Here is a 21,334-nt window from a genome sequence, read left to right as displayed (position 1 = left end):
TAATTGAACTCTAAAAGGCATTCAAATTATATAGCTGGCTTATAAAATGAGGATAAAGATGGAGGAAAGAAAGACAGCTGTAGGCAGGAAGACAGCTGGCATCCTGGATATCATACTATGGGGGAGTTAAAATGCACCCGTGTTTAATATTCCTGCGCCATTCTTCTGGGAGGGGCTGGGCCATGGGTACCTGGCCTGAGGCCCTCCGTCAGCATTTCCAAGGAGTATAAGAGGCTAGTGGAGGAAGACAAAGTAAATAAGAACGATTAGGATCAACTGTAAGTCCCCTGCTCCTCTCTCAAATCAGATACCCTTTTTAACGGGACTTCCCTGGCGATCTATTGGCTAATGTGAAATGTGAAACCAAAACAACTCCATTTTAGGATAGCACCGCCATTTTGAGTAAAACTGCCTCCCGAGGAGAGAAAGAAACTCAACGAGCCAATCAGGGGAGGACAGGAAAGTCCCTCACCCCCTTACTCTAACCCACCAATCAGTAGCTAACAAGACATCCTTAGTTGAAGAATTAACCAATCCCCTTAAGCTTCCCTTCCCGCTTCCCCTGCTATACAGTATAAAAAAGATTCGCCGCTTTCACTCGGGGCTCCTTCGCCGTTGTGTGAAGAGAGTCTGCTCGAGCTTGTAATAAAGTTCCTCACTGTTTTTGCATCGATCCGCGGCTCCTGTGGTGTTTGGTGGGATTCCGCGATCCGGCTACAACAAAAAGAATTCAAGTTACCAATGCAGGAGGCCTGAGTTCCATCCTGCATGCCTCAACTAAGACCTAGTAAATAAATAAATATTTAAAAAAAAAAAAAGAACCTACTTTAATAAGTAAAAAAGGGCTGAACTGGAGGTTCTTCAGGGGTAGACAAAGGAAAGCTCACAATCCTATCTCTGGTTTCTCTTTCTCCTAAGGAGAAACCCAGGCAGATAGTGAAACAAGAGGGACAAAGACAAAGGCATTCCTTTGCTCTCTGGACTGGATTTCCAGAGCTGAGATGTCCAGTGGAAACTTACAAGGTGTCCCATCAGCATTACCTACTGAAAGTTCCATGGAATCTTATAAAGAAAGAAAACAAGTCCTGGACACCTCATCCTCAAGTAAACCTGGGAGTGAGACAGTATTTACTAATCTCTTCTGCCGGGGTCCAGCCTCAGCAGGATCCAGGGGTACCCTCAGGATGAACGGCGTCGGCGAGAAAAGGAGAGAAGACACGTGAGACCAGCCTTGATAGGGCCAAGTCTGCGAGGGAGAGAGAGAGAGAGAATGACCAGACGGGGGTGTTTGCAGGGTCTGGCAGAGTCTGGCAAATCTTTATTTTTTACTGTAGCTTTATATTCTAAGTTAGTACATTTTTAGGGGAAGAAAGTTTAACATTACATCATCTTGTCCCTCAGGAAACCAGGGTGTTTACAGTAACTTCTTTGTGAGTGTCTTATACATTATCTTCTGGCCTCGGGGCCTATTGACATTTTATGACCTAGGTGAATGCAAAGCTGTTTTCCTGTAATCTATTCTTTAATGAACACAAAGGTTAGTCCTTTTGCAGAAGTTATTAGTTGAATTTATCTAAAAGGTTTACAACACAAAGACTCTGCAGCTCCGGTGAGGCAGCCCCTGTTTAGCATTCCTGGTTAAAATGAACAATTCTAACCACTTTTAAAATAATATTTTTGTGTTACATTAATACGCATTTGCCAAGCAGGCTAGAATGCCAGCAAAGGGGTCTAAATTGAAACACTCCTTTCATCCTGGATAATCTTATAGGATACCACTGTCCGGGGGACATGTTGATTAAAGTTCTAAGTTGATTCTGTTTGGAGAGAAATTGGGGAAGGCCATCTACCTGTGTCACAGAAATTAGGGAGTAGTCTAATAAAGCAAGCATCAGAAAGACAGAGATCATCTTTAAGGTGAGCGCCAGGGCAGCTTTTCGAAATTCCTGAAGTCCTGATCTGCCTTGCTTGTCAGGCCTCCTCCTCATGACCTTGTCATGGGTGGGATCTCCTGGTTTCTTATTTCCAAACATCTTCATTCAAATGCAAATTTTGGAAGCTGATCACTCTTAATTCTCTTTACATGAAAACACCAGCTGGCTGTCATATTGTAAAGTCATTAAATGTTTTCCACTAAGAGTACATCATGAGAAACGCTGGGCTGGAGGAAGCACAAGCTGGAATCAAGATTGCTGGCAGAAATATCAATCACCTCAGATATGCAGATGACACCACCCTTATGGTAAAAAGGGAAGAAGAACTAAAGAGCTTCTTGATGAAAGTGAAAGAGGAGAGTGAAAAAGTTGGCTTAAAGCTCAGTATTCAGAAAACTAAGATCATGGCATCTGGTCCCATCACTTCATGGGAAATAGATGGGGAAACAGTGGCTGACTTTATTTTTCTGGGCTCCAAAATCACTGCAGATGGTGATTGCAGCCATGAAATTAAAAGACGCTTACTCCTTGGAAGGAAAGTTATAACCAACCTGGACAGCATATGAAAAAGCAGATCATTACTTTGCCTACAAAGGTCCATTTAGTCAAAGCTATGGTTTTTCCAGTAGTCATGTATGGATGTGAAAGTTGGACTATAAAGAAAGCTGAGTGCCGAAGAGTTGATGCTTTTGAACTGTGGTGTTGGAGAAGACTCTTGAGAGTCCCTTGGACTGCAAGGAGATCCAACCAGTCCCTCCTAAAGGAGATCAGTCCTGGGTGTTCATTGGAAGGACTGATGTTGAAGCTGAAACTCCAATACTTTGGCCACCTGATGGGAAGAGCTGACTCATTGGAAAAGACCCTGATGCTGGGAAAGATTGAGGGCAGGAGGAGAAGGGGACAACAGAGGATGAGATGGTTGGATGGCATCACCGACTCAATGGACATGAATTTGGGTAGGCTCTGGGAGTTGGTGATGGACAGGGAGGCCTGGTGTGCTGCAGTTCATGGGGTCACAAAGAATCAGACATGACTGAGCAACTGAACTGAACTGAAGCTATTAAAAAACTGGTAACAGAGGCAGGATTTCATCTCTGGGAGTATTTTTTTTTTTAAATTTAAAATATACATACTAAAAACAATGTTGTATTAGTTTCAGGTGTTTACAATGTTGTATTAGTTTCAGGTGTACAGCAAAGTGACTCAGTTATCGGTATATCAAAGAATTTGCCTGAAATGCAGGAGACCCAGGTTCAAACGCTGGGTCAGGAAGATACCTGGAGGAGCATGGCAATTCACTGCAGTATTCTTGCCTGGGAGAAACCCAAGAACAGAGGACCCTGAGGGGCTACGGTTCATGGAGCCACAAAGAGCCGGACATGACTGAGGGACTACCACCCACACATTCTTTTTTACATTCTCTTCCATTATAGGTTATTATGGGAAATTCCTTGGCTGTCCAGTGGTTAAGACTCTGTTCTTCCAATGCAGCGGATTCAGGTTCCGTCCCTGGTTGGAGAACTAAGATCCCACATGATGAACATCTTGGCCAAAAATATTAAAAACAAAATAAAACCATTACAGATTATTACAAGATACTAAGTAGAATTCAAGATACCAAGTTGCCTGTGGTATACAGTATATCCTTGCTAGTTATCTATTTTATACACAATAGTGTGTATCTTAGTCCAAAACCCCTAATTTATATCCTTTGGGAGTACTGGTTCTTTATTCTGAAATTTCAAGAAATAAGGTGCATCCAGGGAAATGCTATGACAAACCTAGACAGCATGTGAAAAAGCAGATCCATTACTTTGCCTACAAAGATGCATTTAGTCAAAGCTATGTTTTTTGCCAGTAGTCATGTACGGATGTGAGAGCTGGACAATAAAAAAGGCTGAAAACCAAAGAATTGATGCTTTTGAACTGTAGTGCTGCAGAAGACTCTTGGGAATCCCTTGGACTGCAAGGTGATCAAACCAGTCAATCCTAAAGAAAATCAACCCTGAATATTCATTGGAAGGATTGGTGCTGAAGCTAAAGCTCCAATACTTTGGCCACCTGATGAGAAGAGCAGACTCATTGGAAAAGACCCTGAGGCCAAGAAAGATTGAAGGCATGAGTAGAAGAGGACTACAGCGGTTGGATGGCATCACTGACTCAATGGGCAAGAGTTTGAGCAAACTCTGGGAGATGGTGAAGGACAGGGAAACCTGGTGTGCTGCAGTCGACGGTGTCACAGAGTCAGTCACGACTGAGCAACTAAACAACAAGGGAAAGGCAGGCACATGTGGGCATAGGAGTCAAGCAGAGGCAAAGTGAGTGGCATTCCTGGGCCGCAGCACCATGGTGCTCCTCTCAATGGGGTCCTCCAAGGTCCCGTAGGTACCTGGTGCCCACCTTGGAGCCCCAACCTGCCCCAGGGCCTCAGTGGCCTGGATCCAGGGTGGATGCCTTGTAAGACTGGTGGGAACAGGCTTCGATACACGAAGCACCAGTGGAGAGGGAGAAAGAGCTCACAGAGAGCATAGGGATCAGGTGGGCCAGTGGGGGCGAGGAGCACTGACCATGGAGGGGGCAGGGGGAAAACACGGGGTGGGGCCAGGCGCCACTGCAGAGAGTGCAGTAATTTATTAACTAGGTGGCGCTAGTGAAAACAGTGAGACTATTTTCTTGGGCTCCAAAATCACTGCAGATGGTGACTGCAGCCATGAAATTAAAAGATGCTTGCTCCTTGGAAGAAAAGCTATGACAAACCTAGACAGCGTATTAAAAAGCAGAGACATTACTTTGCCAACAAAGGTCTGTCTAGTCAAAGCTATAGTTTTTCCAGTAGTCATGTATGGATGTGAGAGTTGGACCATAAAGAGCACTGAGAGATGAAGAATTAATGCTTTTGAACTGTGGTGTTGGAGAAGACTCTTGAGAGTCCCCTGGAAGCAAGATCAAACCAGTCAATCATTGGAAGGATTGTCACTGAAGCTAAAGCTCTAATACTGTGGCTACCTGATGCGAAAAGCCAACTCTTTAGAAAAGACCCTGATGCTGGGAAAGATTGAAGGCAGGAAGGGAAGGGGAGGACAGAGGAAGAGATGGTTGGATGGCATCACCAACTCAATGGACATGAGTTTGAGCAAGCTCTGGGAGATGGTGAAAGACAGGAAAGCCTGGTGTGCTGCAATCCATGGGGAGAGTCAGACACTACTGAAGGACTGAGCTACAGTTGAACTATAAGAACCCACTTGCCAATGCAAGAGGTGCAGGAGACACGTGTTCATTCCCTGGGTCGGGAAGATCCCCTGGAGGAGGGCATGACAACCCACTCCAGCTTTCCTGTCTGGAGAATTTCATGGACAGAGGAGCTTAGAGGACTACAGTCAATGGGTCGGTGAAGACTGAAGTGACTTCGCAGGCAGGACATATGTTTGGGACTGTTTTCCCCAACTGTGACCCTCCTCTCTCCCTTACTAAGCCACACCTCCCTTTGGAATACTTTTCTCTACCCCACCCTGTATTTTGGATCCACCATTTGTTGTCTGTTCCCTGAGGGCAAAATGGTTCTTTTGCCTGTAGCTCTCTACTCCTCCAGAAAGGAGGCTACACAGTTAAGTGGGAAAAAAAAAAAAAATCATTCAACTGTAGAAAAAAGGTGGGCCTAATAGATAAGAAAGAAGGTGGAGCCAAGATTCTGTTTCATCAGTTTCCATCCTCCCAGCTGGTTAGGATTTTTAAAAAGTACTGTCCAGGATCTTTACCCCTCTTCCAGCCTCTGGCAGATTAAGCCTTTTCAGGGTTAAACATTTCTAAAGGATAAATTTGGTTATAAAGTCATTCTTAAAAAAAAAAAAAAAAGTCATTCTTACAGAAGTTAGTGAGAGCTTCAGACAACTTCTAAATTTAGCTGAAGTTTTAAACTTGTATTTTAGGACTTCCCTGGTGGTCCAGTGGCTAAGACTCCCAATGCATGGTGATGGGTTCCATCCCTTGTCAGGGAACTAGATCCCACATGCAGCAACTAAGCACTAAGCATTCACAAACTGCAACTAAGACCTGTGCAGCCAAATGAATAAATAAAAGATATTCTAAAATAAATAAATATACTTGTATTTTGTTCCTTTCTCTCATCCCTGACTTTTCTTTTTTGCCGCACCAAGCCTGATCTTAGTTCCTAGACCAGGAACCAAACCAGTGCCTCTGCAGTGGAAGTGCAGAATCTTAACTACTAATTTGTGTGCTCAGTCACTAAGTCGTGTCCGACTCTTGGTGACCCCATGGACTGTAGCCCGCCAGGCTCCTCAGTCCATGGGATTCTCCAGGCAAGAACACTGGAGTGAGTTGCCAAGACCTCCTCCAGGGGATCTTCCCGATTCAGGGATCGAACCTGGGTCTTCTGCAGCTCTTGCACTGCAGGCGGATTCTTTAATTCCACATTTGCTCGAGTGTGAAAAAGTATTTATTATTCAGCCAATAACTTGGCTGAAAACAGGATTCTACGTTGAAAATCATTTTCCTTCAGAATTTGAAAGATATGGTTCTATTATCTTCTAGCATCTGGTGTTGTTGAAGGATCTGAAGCCATCATATTTCCTGATCTTAGAATTTCACTTTTTAACATTTTCTCTTCTATCAGCATTTTACATCTGCTTGTGGTTTTGCTTTACTTACTAGAAGGGGATAGCTTTGAATTATCTTCAAACCCTTCCCTTCATGTTTCAGATATCAAACTTCTAAATTCCAGATGATTATTTTATTTTGCCCTCTTGAATTTTCCTTTATTAAAGGAGCATCTTGTTTGTTTCAAAAATATTATATCTTCCCAGGGGAAAAAAAGGTATAATATGATTTTTTTTATCTCTGGAGAAATCAGTGGTAGTTTTCATTATGAGTTCTTTTATAGTCTTTTTTCTAGTTGCTTCATTTCATTTCGCTTTTTATCTCATCTATCATACTATAAAGATGTTAACTAATAAAAGGCAGCTAAAGGGATATTACAATTTTTACAAATTTTTATCCAGTCTTTGTATGCATATTTGGGGTGTGCATTTTCTGAACGCTCCTATCAGTATTTTTATCTTCTGTTGCTTGGGACTCAATTTCTGTCAAGTTTAAAAAAGCAAAACTCCACCATCATCTATGCCCCACACTTCTCTCCAGCCCTGGTTCTCCCAACTGTTTTTTTTTGTTTTTAACTTTTTATTTCATGTTGGAGTATAGTCAATTAACAATGTTGTGACAGTTCCAGGGGGACAGCAGAGCGACTCAGCCATACATGTATGTGTCCGTTCTCCCCAAAACTCCCTCCCATCCAGGCTGCTACATAACACAGATCGAGTCCCCTGTGCTATATAGTAGGTCCTTGTTGGTTATCCATTTCTAAGTATAGCAATGTCTCAACTTTCTGGGAAAGGTTGAGGGCAGGAGGAGAAGGGGGTGACAGAGGATAGGCTGGACATGAGTTTGAGCAAAGTCTGGGAGATAGTGAAGGACAGGGAAGCCTGGGATGCTGCAGTCCACAGGGGTCACAAAGAATCAGACACAACTTAGTGACTGAACAACAACACCCTTCTCTTAAACTTAGATTTCTTGAGTGAGCATCTATGTAGGCCCTTTTTCATCAACTCACCTCTTAATCTTAAAACTCCTGCAATCTGATTTTTGCCCTCACTTCTTCAAGGGCTCTCTGAGACTGCTGGAGGAGGGGTCACCTGTCCCAAAGGGGATGCAGCTGAGAGCAGAACCACAGGCGTAGAACTCGCCCTTGGGAGCACCGAGAAGCCACTACCATTTGAGCACAGATGGAATCATGTGGGGAGGGGCATGCTTGTTAAAACAAGCACTGCTGGGCAAGGGCTTCCCAAGTGGTGCTAGTGATAAAGAATGTGCCTGCCAGTGCAGGAGACATAAGAGACCCTGGCTCAATCCTTGGATCAGGAAGACCTGGAGAAGGGAATGGCAACCCACTCCAGCATACTTGCCTGGAGCATCCCACGGACAGAGGAGCCTGGTGGGGCTATAGTCCATGGGGTCGCACAGAGTCAGACAGGACTGAGGCAATTTAGCATGCACGCACACTGGGCCCGTCTTTGATTCAGTAGGTCTGGGTTGGAGCTCAACCATTTCTAATCATAACTAACAAGTCACCAGGTGCCTCTGATGTTGCCTGTCTACAGGGCATGCCTTTGAGAACCATTTAAATAGTATTGTGACCTGGCACCCATCTATGTCTACCCCTACAAATGCAGTCATTGACCCAAATGACAACTTATGTTTTTTGCTAAAGACAAACAAGACTGCTTTTGGTATTTCTTCATAGTTTCCTGCTATGTGGGGATGGGGAGGTTGAATACTGAAGAAGAGATGAATAACCAAACAGTAGGGCAGCCGGGGATCTTCTATCCCGCAGTCAGCAATTAATGTTATGGCCCTTTGCCAGAATTCAATACAAATTTATTTTGGGGGGTGCAGGGTAGCAATTTATAAATTTAATTTCAGCTGCTCTGGAAATAAAAAAGAGGCAATGGAATTGATAGTCTAAAAGAGAAATTAAAATTACAGATCCAAAATACACATTCATAAAATATCAACCTATTTCACACTGCTTCTAACAGACCCTTTTTTCCTCTTTTCCCTTACTAGCATCCAAAGGTTTCAGATGAGTCAGGCAAAGAAAACTTGCTGTTAATTGGGAGTTAATTTACAGTCAGAGGGAAACTGCCATCTCCTCCTTGAACTTCAGCACTTTAAGCCCAGTTCACAAACCAGCAGCCATCTCTACAAGCAGAGTTTGAAAAAAAATGGATTTTTCAGGCAATGTGGAAGACACAACCACAGAGGCGCCTTATAAAATTTCTACCCTACTTGACAGAAAGCATTATTACCCTCTCCTATTAGTCCCCTAATAGGACTACGCCCATTCACCTTATCCTTTTACTTATTGGCTATTTACATTAAAATAGGCTGGCTGATTGGCTTATCTGTCTTTTTTAAGAGGAAACGGGAAGTAGGCTGTTACTCTTTCACCTTGGCGCGTCAGCCTGAGTTTTTTTTTCCCTCTTTCTTAGCTCTATAGTTCCTCCAGGCTTCTTTGGAGCAGTTTGAGCCTACAGCATCGCCTTCCACTGGCACCCCAAGATCTAGGAGGAGCTTCAAGCTGTGACTAGACTTCCGATGGATTCATCAGAGGATAACCCAACCTGGACCCTAGAGTCTCTTAAAACATCCATTGACGATGCTTCCCAGGCAATGCAGGGTGAGCTGGGGAGAGAGGGGGCTGATTAGGGAAGGTTAAGAGCCTACCTTTCTTTCTGTTTTACTGACTTTAGTCTTTTACAGAGAAATGCAGTTAAGTAAATCTTCTTGGAGGAGAGGATGGCCAGGGAGTGTAGGGCCCTCCTATTAAAAAAAAAAAAAAAAAAAGCCAGATTAACAGGAGAAAAGTGGGAACTGTATTGTTTGCTTTCTATGCTCAGGAATCTGTCAATCTTCTAAGGACATCTGAAAATGAAGTCAGAGTTCTCCTAGACCAGGGCGAATAGCATCTTATGAGATCAGTACTTTAAAAAAAAATTTTTTTTTTTTAATTTTATTTAGTTGCACCAAGTCTTTAGCTGTGGTAAGTAGGCTCTAGTTCCCTGATCGGAGATGGAACCTGGGCCCCCTGCATTTGGAGCACAGAGTCTTATCCACTGGACCACCAGAGACGTCCCAGCGATTAGTATTTTCACCAGCATTATATTCCAATCACAAGTTTTAAAAATCTCTCCTTGGAGCCTCACAGGATCCCAGTTTGGGAGCCTCCCAGACCCACTCACTGGATTTGAACTTTTCTCACCCTGACGGTGGCTCAGAGGGTAAAGCCTCTGCCTGCAATATGGGAGGCCCGGGTTCGATCCCTAGGTCTTGAAGATCCCCTGGAGAAGGAAATAGCAACCCACTCCAGTATTCTTGCCTGGAAAATCCCATGGACAGAGGAGCCTGGTAGGCTACAGTCCATGGGGTCGCAAAGAGTTGGACACGACTGAGCGACTTCACTTTCTTTCACTTTACCCTGACTTCGGATGGGGATGGGTGGTGTAGGGTAGTGGTGCGCAGATGACTTGGGAGTCAACCAACACCCTCTGGGCAGCCAGGTAGCTGGGTGGATCCTGCTGGCATCTGTTCTACCCTCTGCCTCCCCTGCATCTTGAAATCAGTATATACAAAGGGGAAAAAAGTTAATGAAGCTAATATTTATATAATATAGCCAGCCTCTCTCTTTTCTTGAGTTTGCCTTAGTACCTGACAATTTCACAACCAGGAATCTTAATTTCCATTTGCACAAGTCCATGTAAGTTGAATGGATCCTGACTCTTTAGTATAGTTTTAAATTATTTTATATTTATTTTTGATTGCTGCACTCAGGCTTTCTCTAGTTGTGGTAAGGGGGGGCAATTCTCTGCTTGTGGTGTGTGGACTTCTCATTACAGTGGCTTCTCTAGAGCACTGGCCTCTAGTTACGTTTGCTTCAGTAGTTGTGGTACAAAGGTTTAGGTGCTCTGTGGCATGTGGGATCTTCCTGGCCTAGGGGTCGAACCTGTGTCCCCAAGACTGGTAGCCAGATTTTTGGTAGCCACTGTACCACCAGAGAAGTCTCAAGAGTGAGTGTTTAACAGCATAAAGCCTGGTATAACTGGAATGGGTAATAGCCCCTTTGACTTACTAGTTCTTAAGGATGGAGAGAGATTATCACATTTGGGGATTCTTTGTCTATTGCATAGGTGTGGGGTTGCACAGAGTCAGACACGAATGAAGCGACTTAGCAGCAGCAGCAGCTATAAAGCTGAATTGTTGAAATTTGTCACACTGAAACATTTTGACTTGCACTAATGCTTTATGTCCCTACATTCATATTAAAAATCATCCACACAAATGAAAATAGAAAAACTGTCAATATCTGATTTTAGCTCCATGTTTTTCCAACTGGAATCATACTTAGGTACCTCCAATGCAGGAGAAGCAAGAGATGCAGGTTTGATCCCTGGATCAGGAAGATACTCTCAAATCGGAAATGGCAACCAACTCCAGTATTCTTGCCTGGAAAATTCCATGGACAGAGGATCCCATGGGGCCCACAGTCCATGGAGCCTGCAAAGAGTCAAATATGACTGAGCACATACATAAATTACATACACACATATGACCCCATGGGAAAACATTTAACACTCAGAACTACTCATAACAGCAAGAAAACAAGTTTTGAGAAAAGTGTTTCCCATTGTGGTGGATTCCACCAGGCTTAAGGGCATGCACATGCTAGTTAACCGCCCATGGTATCCAGGGTCTGTCTTCACTCTGAGCAACTTCCCATTGTCCACTGTTGTGGTTGTGAGCTGTTTAAGAGCAGACCTAGTTTGGGCGAGAGCTAAGTGGCTTCTGGATGTTGCAATTTGCCTTAATCAATCTTAATTTTCTTTTTCTTTCAGTTGCCACTCAACTCTCTGAAATGTTAGCAACGAACCTCAGTAACTTGACTCTCAACCCTAGTATCAAGTTGCCGTATATACCAGAATACCCATCTCAACCAACCGGGCAGTTACTTAGTGAGAAAACACCAAATAGGCGGAGAGGGGTAAGAACGGTGTTGAGTGAGCGGAGATACAGGATGAAAAAGCTGATTGAATCTCTTAGACTTCGCTATGCCAATGGAGTTCCTCGTGTGAGTTCTGGGTAGGCAGCACTGAGCCACTCTGAGGAGGGAAAAAAGGGGCACTCACAAATATCAAGATGTAAATATTGGCGGGAGGGTGGTGGTGGGGGCAGGTGGTGGAATTACCTGGTGGTCCAGTGGTTAGGACTCCCAGGGGTTCGAACTCGACTGCAGGAGGCACAGGTTCTATCCCTGGGAGGGACCTCAAAGCCCTGGGGTTCAGCCACAAAAAAATAATATAAATATTGATGAGCAGCAGCAGTCATTCATCCACTGTACTCATGAGTGCAGGTGTGAAAGACACTTAGGGTTTTAAGAGTCTCTGACTCCTCTTAGGTTAGATGTGTGGCACTGAATTTGTAATGTATAATTTGAATTTTGCTTGATAGCTTGTAATATATGTCTTTTTTTTCTTCCCACAAAGTCTGACTCTCAAAGAGAACTACAGCAGCAGCAGGACACTGAGGTAAGTAGAAATTCTTACTATATAGTTGGGTGGGCATCTGGTTTGCAGGGGAGGAAGAGTGGCAAATTGGCTTGGATTATCTCACTCTTCAGAAACTCTGGGTCAATCCATTCATATTTGTGTTTTTAAAAATATATGCATGTATGCTAAGTTACTTCAGTCATGTCCAACTCTTTGAGACCCTATGGACTGTAGCCCACCAGGCTCCTCCATCCATGGGATTCTCCAGGCAAGAACACTGGAGTGAGTTGCCATGCTCTCCTCCAGGGGATCTTCCTGACCCAGGGATCGAACCCTGCATCTCTTATGTCTCCTGCATTGGCAGGTGGTTCTTTACCACTAGCACCACCTGGGAAGCCCTATATATATCTATATCTATAATACTTTTTATGTATATTTAGAGCAGTTTTAGGTCTCTAGCACAACTGAGCAGAAATTTACTTAACTAATCCCATACATTCTCAGCCCCCTCTGCGGTCAACATCTACTAGTTGTGGTGTTGCAGTTGTGAACCTACACTGTTGTTGTTTAATCACTCAGTCGTGTCTGATTCTTTTGCAACCCCATGGACTGTAGCTTGCCAGGCTCCTCTGTCCTTGGAATTTCCCAGGCAAGAATACTGGAGTGGGTTGCTTCCCTTCTCAAAAGGATCTTCCCCAACCCAGGGACTGATCCCAGGTCTCCCACATTGCAGGCAGATTCTTTACCACTGAGCCACCTGGGGTGCTGCATGGTGAACAGACACTGACACATTATAATCATCACCTAAAGCCTATGGTTTCCATTCAGCTTCACTCTTGGTGCCACAGGTGCTTATGCTTTTTAACCTGCTGTCACAATCATGATGTTCTGTACCAAGTAGTAAGAGGGTGAACACCTGTGCACAGAGTGTCCAGCAAATGGTTGAGTATCTCATATTTAAGACATTCAGAGAACTAAATTCAATTCTTGAATTTGACCTGATTTTGATTCCTGGGTTGGGAAGATCCCCTGGAGAAGGGAATGGCAACCTACTCCAGTATTCTTGCCTAGAGAATCCCATGGACAGAGGAGCTTGACTGACTATAGTCCATGGGGTCACAAAGAGTTATACATGACTGATATAGTTCATAATACTTCAGAGAACTGAAGCATATGTATTCCTATATACACACACACATATACATATTTCCTTTTTAAAATTGAAGTATGGTTGATACACAATATTAAAAAGTTAACAGGTGTAAGACAGTGACTCACAGTTAAAAGTTCTATTCCATTTATCTTTATAAAATATTGGCTCTGTTTCCTGAGTTGTACAGGAATATATTTATTGACAATCAGTGGCCATTACAAGATGAAAATCTAGCATTCTTTGGCAGCCATCCATTTCAGTTTGTTTTTTTCCCCAAAGTTTTTTGGTTTTGACATTTTTTTAGTGTTCTGTATTCCAAAGGTTGTTCTAATAGCCAATATTACATTTGTGGTTTGTTAATATCACTTGGGTGTAGAAGTAATTTATTATTTCAAATTATTAGCCAGTTAATCCATCTCATTCTTTTTTCCAGATTCAATCAAGAATGAGAAGATTCCAGTGTACCTGTAGTTATTGCCAGTTTAACAGAAATCCTTCTGATGATAATTATGAGAATTATTATAACACAACATACAGTAATTATGCCATGGAATCAAATGAGTCATAAACCTTATTCTTGTACTGTTTTCTTGCTGGTAATTTTAGGATCATTATGAAGCAGCTTGGGAAAGATTGTACCAATATTTTGATAATGTATATTGTAAGTTTGTCTTTTTTACTTGCATCTCTTTTCTACCTTAATACAGTTAACTTACGAGGAATCTATATGTAGCTTGGATTTGAGATGATTTGAATATACACTAGTTCCACTTTGATCTGACACCAAGAAGTACTACTTAAGTCTCAGGTATTGCCTGTTTCTTAAACCTGAAGTTTGCTATAAGATGAAACTCAATATCAAGAATTTGAAACAAATTAACTTGGGAAGGAATGTAAAGATAACATTGGCTGGCTTGGCCAGAGCCTTATTAGTGTGTTAAATAGTAATAAAAGTTTTTGATGCGCTGTTTCAATTTTCAGTAGCGAATAGATGTGTTTATAGAAGATCTTAATAAAACTTCATACTTATTTGAGTAACTTTAAGATAAATCCTTGTTCTTATCTTAGACTTGTTTTTGCTAGCTATGTATTAAATAAATACTTACCCCCATCACATTCTCAGGATGTAAATATATCTGGTATTCTAATTTTTTTTCTTTTTTTGGCATTCTAATATTTTGTGATACTGTCCTGTTGGGAAGAAAGTTTACATATTTGAGTTAAGGTTACAAAACAGGTGGATACATACAAACAGGTGTTTGTACATAGTATCCTCTTGGAAGAAATTAACCAGTTGGTGTTGTAAAAAGATATTAAAGAATTAGGGGTGCTTCCCTGGTGGTTCAGTGGTAAAGAATCCACCTGCCAATGCAGATGAACAATGTACATGGGTTTGATTCCTGGTTCAGGAAGATCCTACATACCTTGGAGCAACTAAAGCCTGTGTGGCATACTATGGACCCTGTGCTCTATAGCCCGCACCCTAGAGCCCATGTTCTGAAACAAGAGAGGCCACCGCCACGAGAAGCATGTACACAGAAACTAGAGAGTAGCTCCCATCAGACAGCCAAAGTATTGGAGTATTGGAGCTTCAGCTTCAGCAGCAGTCTTTTCAGTGAATACTCAGGGATGATTTCCTTTAGGATTGACTGGATGTCTTTGCAGTCCAAGGGCCTCTCCAGAGTCTTCCCCATCACCACAATCCTCTAATTTAGTCCCTCTCTGAAGTACCTAGGCAACAGTATTTGATGCACATTTCCTAAGTTATTTTGCAGATATCAAAGAACCTCGCATCAAATGAAAGATGTTACTACTGGATAACTACAAGCACAGAGCCCCGGGGACCCTGGAGCTGGATTATGTTAATCCCTGTAACACTGCCTGGGACCCCTCTCCTTCACTGGCATTTTTTTTTCCAGACCGCACCTCCTTGCTTACGGAATCTTAGTTCCCTGACTGAGGACTGAACCCAGGTCCTCCACAATGAAAGTGTAGAGTCTTAACCACTGGACCACCAGGGATCTCCCTCACCTGGCTTCTAAAAATGCTCAGGGCTCCACTGGTGGCTCAGTGGTAAAGAATCTGCCTGCCAATGCAGGAGACTCGGGTTTGATTCTTGGTCCAGGAAGATCCCAGATGCCTCAGAGCAGCTAAGCCTGTGGGCCACAGCTATTGAGCCTGGGCCCTGAACTGCCAACTACTGAAAAGAGCAAGTGTTTGCTCAGTTGTGTCTGACTCTTTGGGACTCAATGGGCTGTAGCTCTTTAGGCTCCTCTGTCCATGGAATTCTCCAGATAAGAATACTGGAGTGTGGGTTACCATTCCCTTCTCCAGGGGATCTTCCTGACCCAGGGATCGAACCCAGGTCTTCTACATTGTAGACAGATCTGAGCCACCAGGGAAGGCCATAACTACTGAGGCCTGAAAGCTCTAGAGCCTGTGCTCCACAACAAAAGAAGTCTGAGCACTGTAATGATGGACAGACTGTGCTCTCTGTAACTAGAGAAAAACCCTCGCAGCAATGAAGATCCAGCACAGAGAAAAATAAAAAAAAAATATTTTTAAAAAATCTGTTTCTTCTGCTCAGGGATTTTTAGACCATAAGCCACACATATCCTTGCCTGGTCCTGTAAGAAAACTTTTCTGCTCAAAGCCAATGTTCAGAGTGTGAGTTTAGCTAGGCATATGGGATGGGAAGGATGGGATTCTAATTATTTTTCAACACTGATAAATAATATAAAGAAGAGCTGTCTCTGAACCTCTTCAGCATCTAAGGAAAATCTTCCCCAAAGGCTAACACCCAATTTTCCAAATTTTCTCAGAAAGGCAGTGGTTCAGAGAAACTACCTACTTATTAATAGTGTCAGGTTGGTGAGCAGACACAGGCATTTTTTTCCCCCAATTATTTTTATTAGTTGGAGGCTAATTACAATGTAGTGGTTATTGTCATATATTGACATGAATCAGCCATGGATTTACATGTATTCTCCATCCCGATCCCCCTTCCCACCTCCCTCTCCACCTGATCCCTCTGGGTCTTCCCATTGCACCAGGCCCGAGCACTTGTCTCATGCATCCAACCTAGACTGGTGATCTGTTTCACCCTGGATAATATACATGTTTTGATGCTGTTCTCTTGAAACATCCCACCCTCGCCTTCTCCCACAGAGTCCAAAAGTCTGTTCTGTACATCTGAGACACAGGCATTTTTGAGTATCTTTTTCTTCCTTTATCTTTCTTTTATTAGAGAAGACAGTGTAACCGGAGAAGAGCCTAACAATATGCCCCCTGGTCATACACTTGCTCTCCCAGACCACTTTCCATGCCCAATAGGAGCTGTATAAATGGATGGGCTGATTGATGAGTCATGATTTATTTAGAAGATTCTACTTAGGCGAGCTGACCTTCAGCTCCTGAAAAGGAGCCTTGGAGAGCTTGTCTGTGGTTTGAAAGCCATAGAATTATAACCCCTAGTGCACACAGAGGTTTTTCTGTTTGAAAGTTCTAAAAGACACAGCACTTTGTTACAATTAGACAAATCTAATGAAAGATTTTTTTTTTTTCCAGAACTTCAGAAAAGTCCTTTATTCCTATTAGAAATATTTTGGGATACAGAAATACTTGGGGATATGTGGAAGTATAGAACATAAAAGGGAACAAAACCAGTAACACTGAAACAATGCCTTCCCACTCTCCTACTTCCCAACACACTGTGAGCTAGACTGATCAGAACAATGGCTGGGGGTGGGGTGAGCCGTCTACATTGAAGGCGAGTTGTTTTCACAGCTCTGCGGCCTCTTGGTGCCGTGCAAGCACTTGCAGGGCAGAATCCGGACAACATCATTCTGTTTATAGCTTTCTATGCAGACTGCACAATGATCGAAGTCTGGGTCTGTTTCCTTATCACCCCTTTTCACTGTTCTGGTTGTCAATTTGCTGATGGCTTTCTTGGCTGCATCTCCAAGACGACGCTGGCTCCTGTCCCGGGCATTTGTGTACCTGATCTTCTGAATGAAGTAGAATATAAGCCAGGCTGAAGAAATAATCATCAAAGCAATAAAGGTTATTGACACGAAGACTAGAGAACCACGGCTGAAGTTCTTTGGCGGCATTCGAGTTCCAACAGCTATTGTCATTTGTACAGAGATGTTTTTCTCCAGATAACTCAAAATATCTTTACCCCTCAATTCTGTAATCATGACCGCAATAATATCTCCAGTGCCTGGATGAGTCATGGTGACTGGCTCCTCTTTGGATTTATTATTGTAGATGACGACAGCAACTGCATTGTGGAAAGCAGCCCTTGATATTTTCTCTTTAAAGGTGCAATTTCCCCTCTGCAGCAAGGCAATCCACTGTTTGATGTTAGGAGGGACAAAGAACCGTGTTTGAGGATCACAGCCCAGATGATCAGCAACTCCATGGATAGGCAGCGGCGCCAGAACCTGGCCGCGGACCTCGGCCTTGGGCGAGTCGAGTCCGTAGCGCCCGCGGTCGATGCGGAATGTAAGCGGGGCGCCGCGGCCGGGCTCCTGCACCGTCACGTTGATAAGCGCAGTGTAGTACTCCTGGCTCGCGTTGTCCGCCCGCGCCGGCCACAGGCTGCAGGTCAGCAGAGCGAACGCGGCGAGCCGGGCCGGGCCCGCCGGCGCCGAGCCGCTCATCGTCCCTCTGGCCGCCGCCGCTCGTGGACCGGGCTCCCGGGCCGGCGCCGAGAGGAGGGACGGGTGCGGCTGGCCCTGCAGCCGGAGCGCAGGCGCGCGGCCTGTGCGGGGCCGGGCACGAGCGAAACCCTCCTCGGCGCCGCGGCCCCGCCTCTCGCCACCCTCAGAGCCACGGCCCGCCCGCAGGGACGCGCCCATGGGCGCTTCGGCGAGGACGGCGGGTCAGGGCTCGCGCGGTCGTCTCCTCTGGGTCCCTCCAGGGCCGTGTCGGCGGGCCCACTCCATCCCCTGGCCCGGTCCCGCCGAGTGGGGGCGCCTCGTGAGGACGCACCCGGGGAACATGCGCCCGAAGGAAGGTCTCCGGAGCACCAACTCCTCAACGCCTGGCAGCCTAAAGACTTTAAAGGTCCGGCACATTAGTGATCTCTGAAATACCCTGGTCAGCTCCTCAAATTCTGGTGACAGTTGTTTGGTTCCTATCCTCCCTTCTTTCCACCTCCCAGCTGCCCCCACCCCTTAGTTACAAGCAGAACACTGATGATGTATTTTCATACAGGCTGGTGGAAAGTGCATGGTGTTACAGGTACTGGTAGCTTCTGTTTGAGGAATCACTACAATACTCCCTGAGATCATTTTATAGATAGATGACCCCACTGATGACAATGAGCTATTTCCAGTGGTAAAAGAAAACCTTGTAGTAGCTTCAGTCTAAGGCCTGAATGAGGAAAGGAGAGATTTAAAAAACAACAACAAAAGAACCCCACTTCATTCATTGCTAAAAGTGCTTCGTTTAGTTTCCCGAGAAAACGTCCTGCTTTAGTAATGGGAAGACACTGGGTTACTAGGCTCAGGGCAAAATACAAGTGAACCCTGAATACAACTGCTTAATCTTGCTTGACTCTGGGAGGCATCCTTTACAGTTGGAGGTGGGTGGTGCAACTTCAGTCAGCAGAAGTTATTGAACACACAGCATCCCTCACTTGGAAACTTCTGGGGCAAACTCTGGGCTCCACCCCCAACCACTAGGTCAGTGGAGCCCAGTGTCGACTTAAAAAAAAAAAAAACCCACAATGTAACAACTGCGAGTTAAGTTCTATTTGGGGCAATATGAGGACTACAGCCTGGGAGAGAACACCTCAGATAGCTCTGAGGAACTGCTCCAAAGAGATAGGAAAGTGAAAGGGAAGTCACTCAGTCGTGTCTGACTCTTTGTGACCCCATGGACTGTAGTATACCAGACTTCTCCATCCATGGGATTTTCCAGGCAAGGGTACTGGAGTGGGTTGTTATTTCCTTCTCCAGGAGATCTTCCCATCCCAGGGATTGAACCGGGGTCTCCTGCATTGTAGGGAGACGCTTTTACTGTCTGAGCCACCAGGGAAAAGAGACAGGAGGAAGGTCAATATATACATGATTTTGGTGAAGGGAGCGTTTGTGCAATCAAGCACGTATTTTTTTGCAAAAGTTTTCTGCTAGTCTCAGGATTAGTTGTCGCCATAAAGGATTTTAGTGCTTTTCTAGATATGAGGAGATAGAAGAATTGGGTTCATAAAATCAGGTCCTGAAAATATCTATCCGAAGACCATTCATGCCAATTCCTGCCCACCCTCGAGGACAGAGAGCCTCATTTCTGCTCTCCACCCTGAACTCTTTTCAGAGAGTGTTAACAATCAGTAGCTTTAGCATCACATGATTTAATCCTCATGGCAGTGGATGGCAAATGCCAACGGCAAGTGCCAATTTATAGCCAACACCAGAAGTCAGTATTTTAATAAGCCCTCCAGGTGACTCTGATGCACTCTGAAGCTTGAGAGCTGCTTTGGATATGCCTGGCAGGGTCTCTGCAGTTTCTCTGAGGCTCCCATGATGCCTCTAAAAGGCATGTGGTCCTGCAAGCATCATTTACATATACTGAGAGGCAATGTCTGTTCCTTTTTTGTTTTTATTTTTTTAATTTTTAATTTATTTATTTTTTTAATTGAAGGATAATTGCTTTACCGAATTGTGTTGGTTTCTGCCAAACATCAACATGAATCAACCATAGGAATGTCTGTTACTTTTTTCATAGGAAAATATTTTACTTATGCCAGTCTAACAATTGCACCTCTAATGGTGCAAGAGAAATGCCTCCAGGGACATACGTTAAGAGGGATGCCATTTAATCATGGCCTCACTTCCCAAAGGGTGTCCCTGGTGACTCAGTGAAGAATCCACCTGCAATGCGGGAGACCTGGGTTCCACCCCTGGGTGGGAAAGATCCCCTGGAGGAGAGTATGGCAACCTACTCCTGTATTCTTGCCTTGAGAATCCCCATGGACAGAGTAGCCTGTCCATGGAGGGCTACAGTCCATGGGGTCGCAAAGAGTCAGACATGACTGAGACTAAGCACAGCACACAGCACTTCCCAAAACCAACAAAATAGAGATTCCCAGTCCTACTCTATCCCAGCGGCAGAATCCAGGAGGTTCAGGCCTGCTTTAAACAGTCTTTTTTTTTTTTTTCCAAATAAATGCTTCAGAACATTCTGGTAAAAGTATGGAGGCTAGGAGGGAGAGGCGATCCCTCTGTCTCACTGCCTTCCAAAGGCTCCTCGTGAAAGGATTTAACAAGGCCTGATTTCCAAATCCAAGACCTCTAAAAGAGTCCTGTATTTTGTGTTATTACCTCCTCCCCTCTGCAAAGAGTGGGTAATTTGCCCACCCAGTCCTTCCTTGGATGTCACAGCCTTTTCTCAGTTTTCCTTTCCTCAAACAACCCTGATCCCCCATCACCCATGGTCTCCAGGGCTAGAGAGAATATTTTTTTTTTGAGAGAATGTTTTAAAATGTTAGAGGGATGGGGACGTCCCCTGTGGTCCAGTGGTTAAGGCTCTGCTTTCCCAATTCAGGGGGCCCAGGTTCAATCCCTTGTCAGGGAACTAAGATCCCACACCCTGCAACTACTGAGCCACAACTGGGGAAGCCTGAACACAGCAAGGAAGACCCACCCCAGCCTCAATAAAGAAATAAAAGGCTGGAGGGGAAGAAGACCTTCACGGTAACTCATTTCACATGGTTGGAATTTTATTTATTTATATTTTCTTCATTTTAAAAAATATTTCCCAAACTTTCTACAAGGAAAGGAAATACATTTACTTAAAAGGGAATGCAAACTTTATGCTCGAGACATCAATTACAAGCTGGTAGGTGTAAATGCTACCACTCTTAAGAAATCTATACCCGGGAGGGGGCAGGTTTTTTTTTTTGCTTCTGACTGAAAGTACATTTAAAACCACACCATGTTCCTTCCACAATAAAAATAAAAATAGAAACGATGGAAACAAACCCGGCACATTCCATGTGATTGGGACAGGAGGAGTGAAACAGTGATTTATTGGTGTCCCTGGACTCACTGATTCCCATCAGTGTAATTGTTGCCAAATCCTCCTGGGAATAAACTTTGAACTTTCACTTTTGTGATGATTCTGAGGAT

General features: G+C 44.1%; 1 protein-coding gene, 1 long non-coding RNA gene, 1 other non-coding gene and 1 pseudogene across 3 annotated transcripts in view; 1 reads left to right on the top strand and 3 right to left on the bottom strand.

The window, feature by feature from the left end:
- The first annotated feature begins 8,963 nt into the window (after positions 1-8,963).
- On the top strand, positions 8,964-14,249 carry DPPA3 (developmental pluripotency associated 3). Its single transcript, XM_020901018.2, has 4 exons — positions 8,964-9,183; positions 11,396-11,628; positions 12,044-12,085; positions 13,633-14,249. Exons 1-4 carry the CDS (start codon positions 9,102-9,104, stop codon positions 13,765-13,767), a joined length of 492 nt encoding a protein of 163 aa, XP_020756677.1. The 5' UTR covers positions 8,964-9,101; the 3' UTR covers positions 13,768-14,249.
- A 92-nt stretch (positions 14,250-14,341) lies between these two features.
- The window catches only part of LOC139033961 (uncharacterized), a 79,593-nt gene continuing 72,600 nt past the window's right edge, over positions 14,342-21,334 (bottom strand). The window contains exon 3 of the long non-coding RNA XR_011486437.1: positions 14,342-14,390. This is a non-coding gene — a long non-coding RNA (uncharacterized lncRNA). The remainder of the gene's footprint in view (positions 14,391-21,334) is intronic.
- TRNAE-UUC (transfer RNA glutamic acid (anticodon UUC)) lies at positions 15,148-15,220 on the bottom strand. Its single transcript has one exon. It is a non-coding gene; the product is annotated as a tRNA-Glu (tRNA).
- Positions 16,102-18,205, bottom strand: LOC110142003 (E3 ubiquitin-protein ligase RNF130 pseudogene; annotated as a pseudogene).

Source organism: Odocoileus virginianus, unplaced genomic scaffold, assembly GCF_023699985.2.
Source record: "Odocoileus virginianus isolate 20LAN1187 ecotype Illinois unplaced genomic scaffold, Ovbor_1.2 Unplaced_Contig_11, whole genome shotgun sequence".
NCBI classification, from domain to species: domain Eukaryota; kingdom Metazoa; phylum Chordata; class Mammalia; order Artiodactyla; family Cervidae; genus Odocoileus; species Odocoileus virginianus.
This window is presented reverse-complemented; position numbering and strand designations above follow the sequence as displayed.

Bases quoted from the DNA above. Each gene is read 5' to 3' on its own strand.
- DPPA3 (XM_020901018.2), top strand. From the start codon at position 9,102: ATGGATTCATCAGAGGATAACCCAACCTGGACCCTAGAGTCTCTTAAA. The intron at 11,629-12,043 runs GTGAGTTCTGGG...CTTCCCACAAAG, and splicing joins ATGCCAATGGAGTTCCTCGT to TCTGACTCTCAAAGAGAACT. The intron at 12,086-13,632 runs GTAAGTAGAAAT...TCTTTTTTCCAG, and splicing joins AGCAGCAGCAGGACACTGAG to ATTCAATCAAGAATGAGAAG.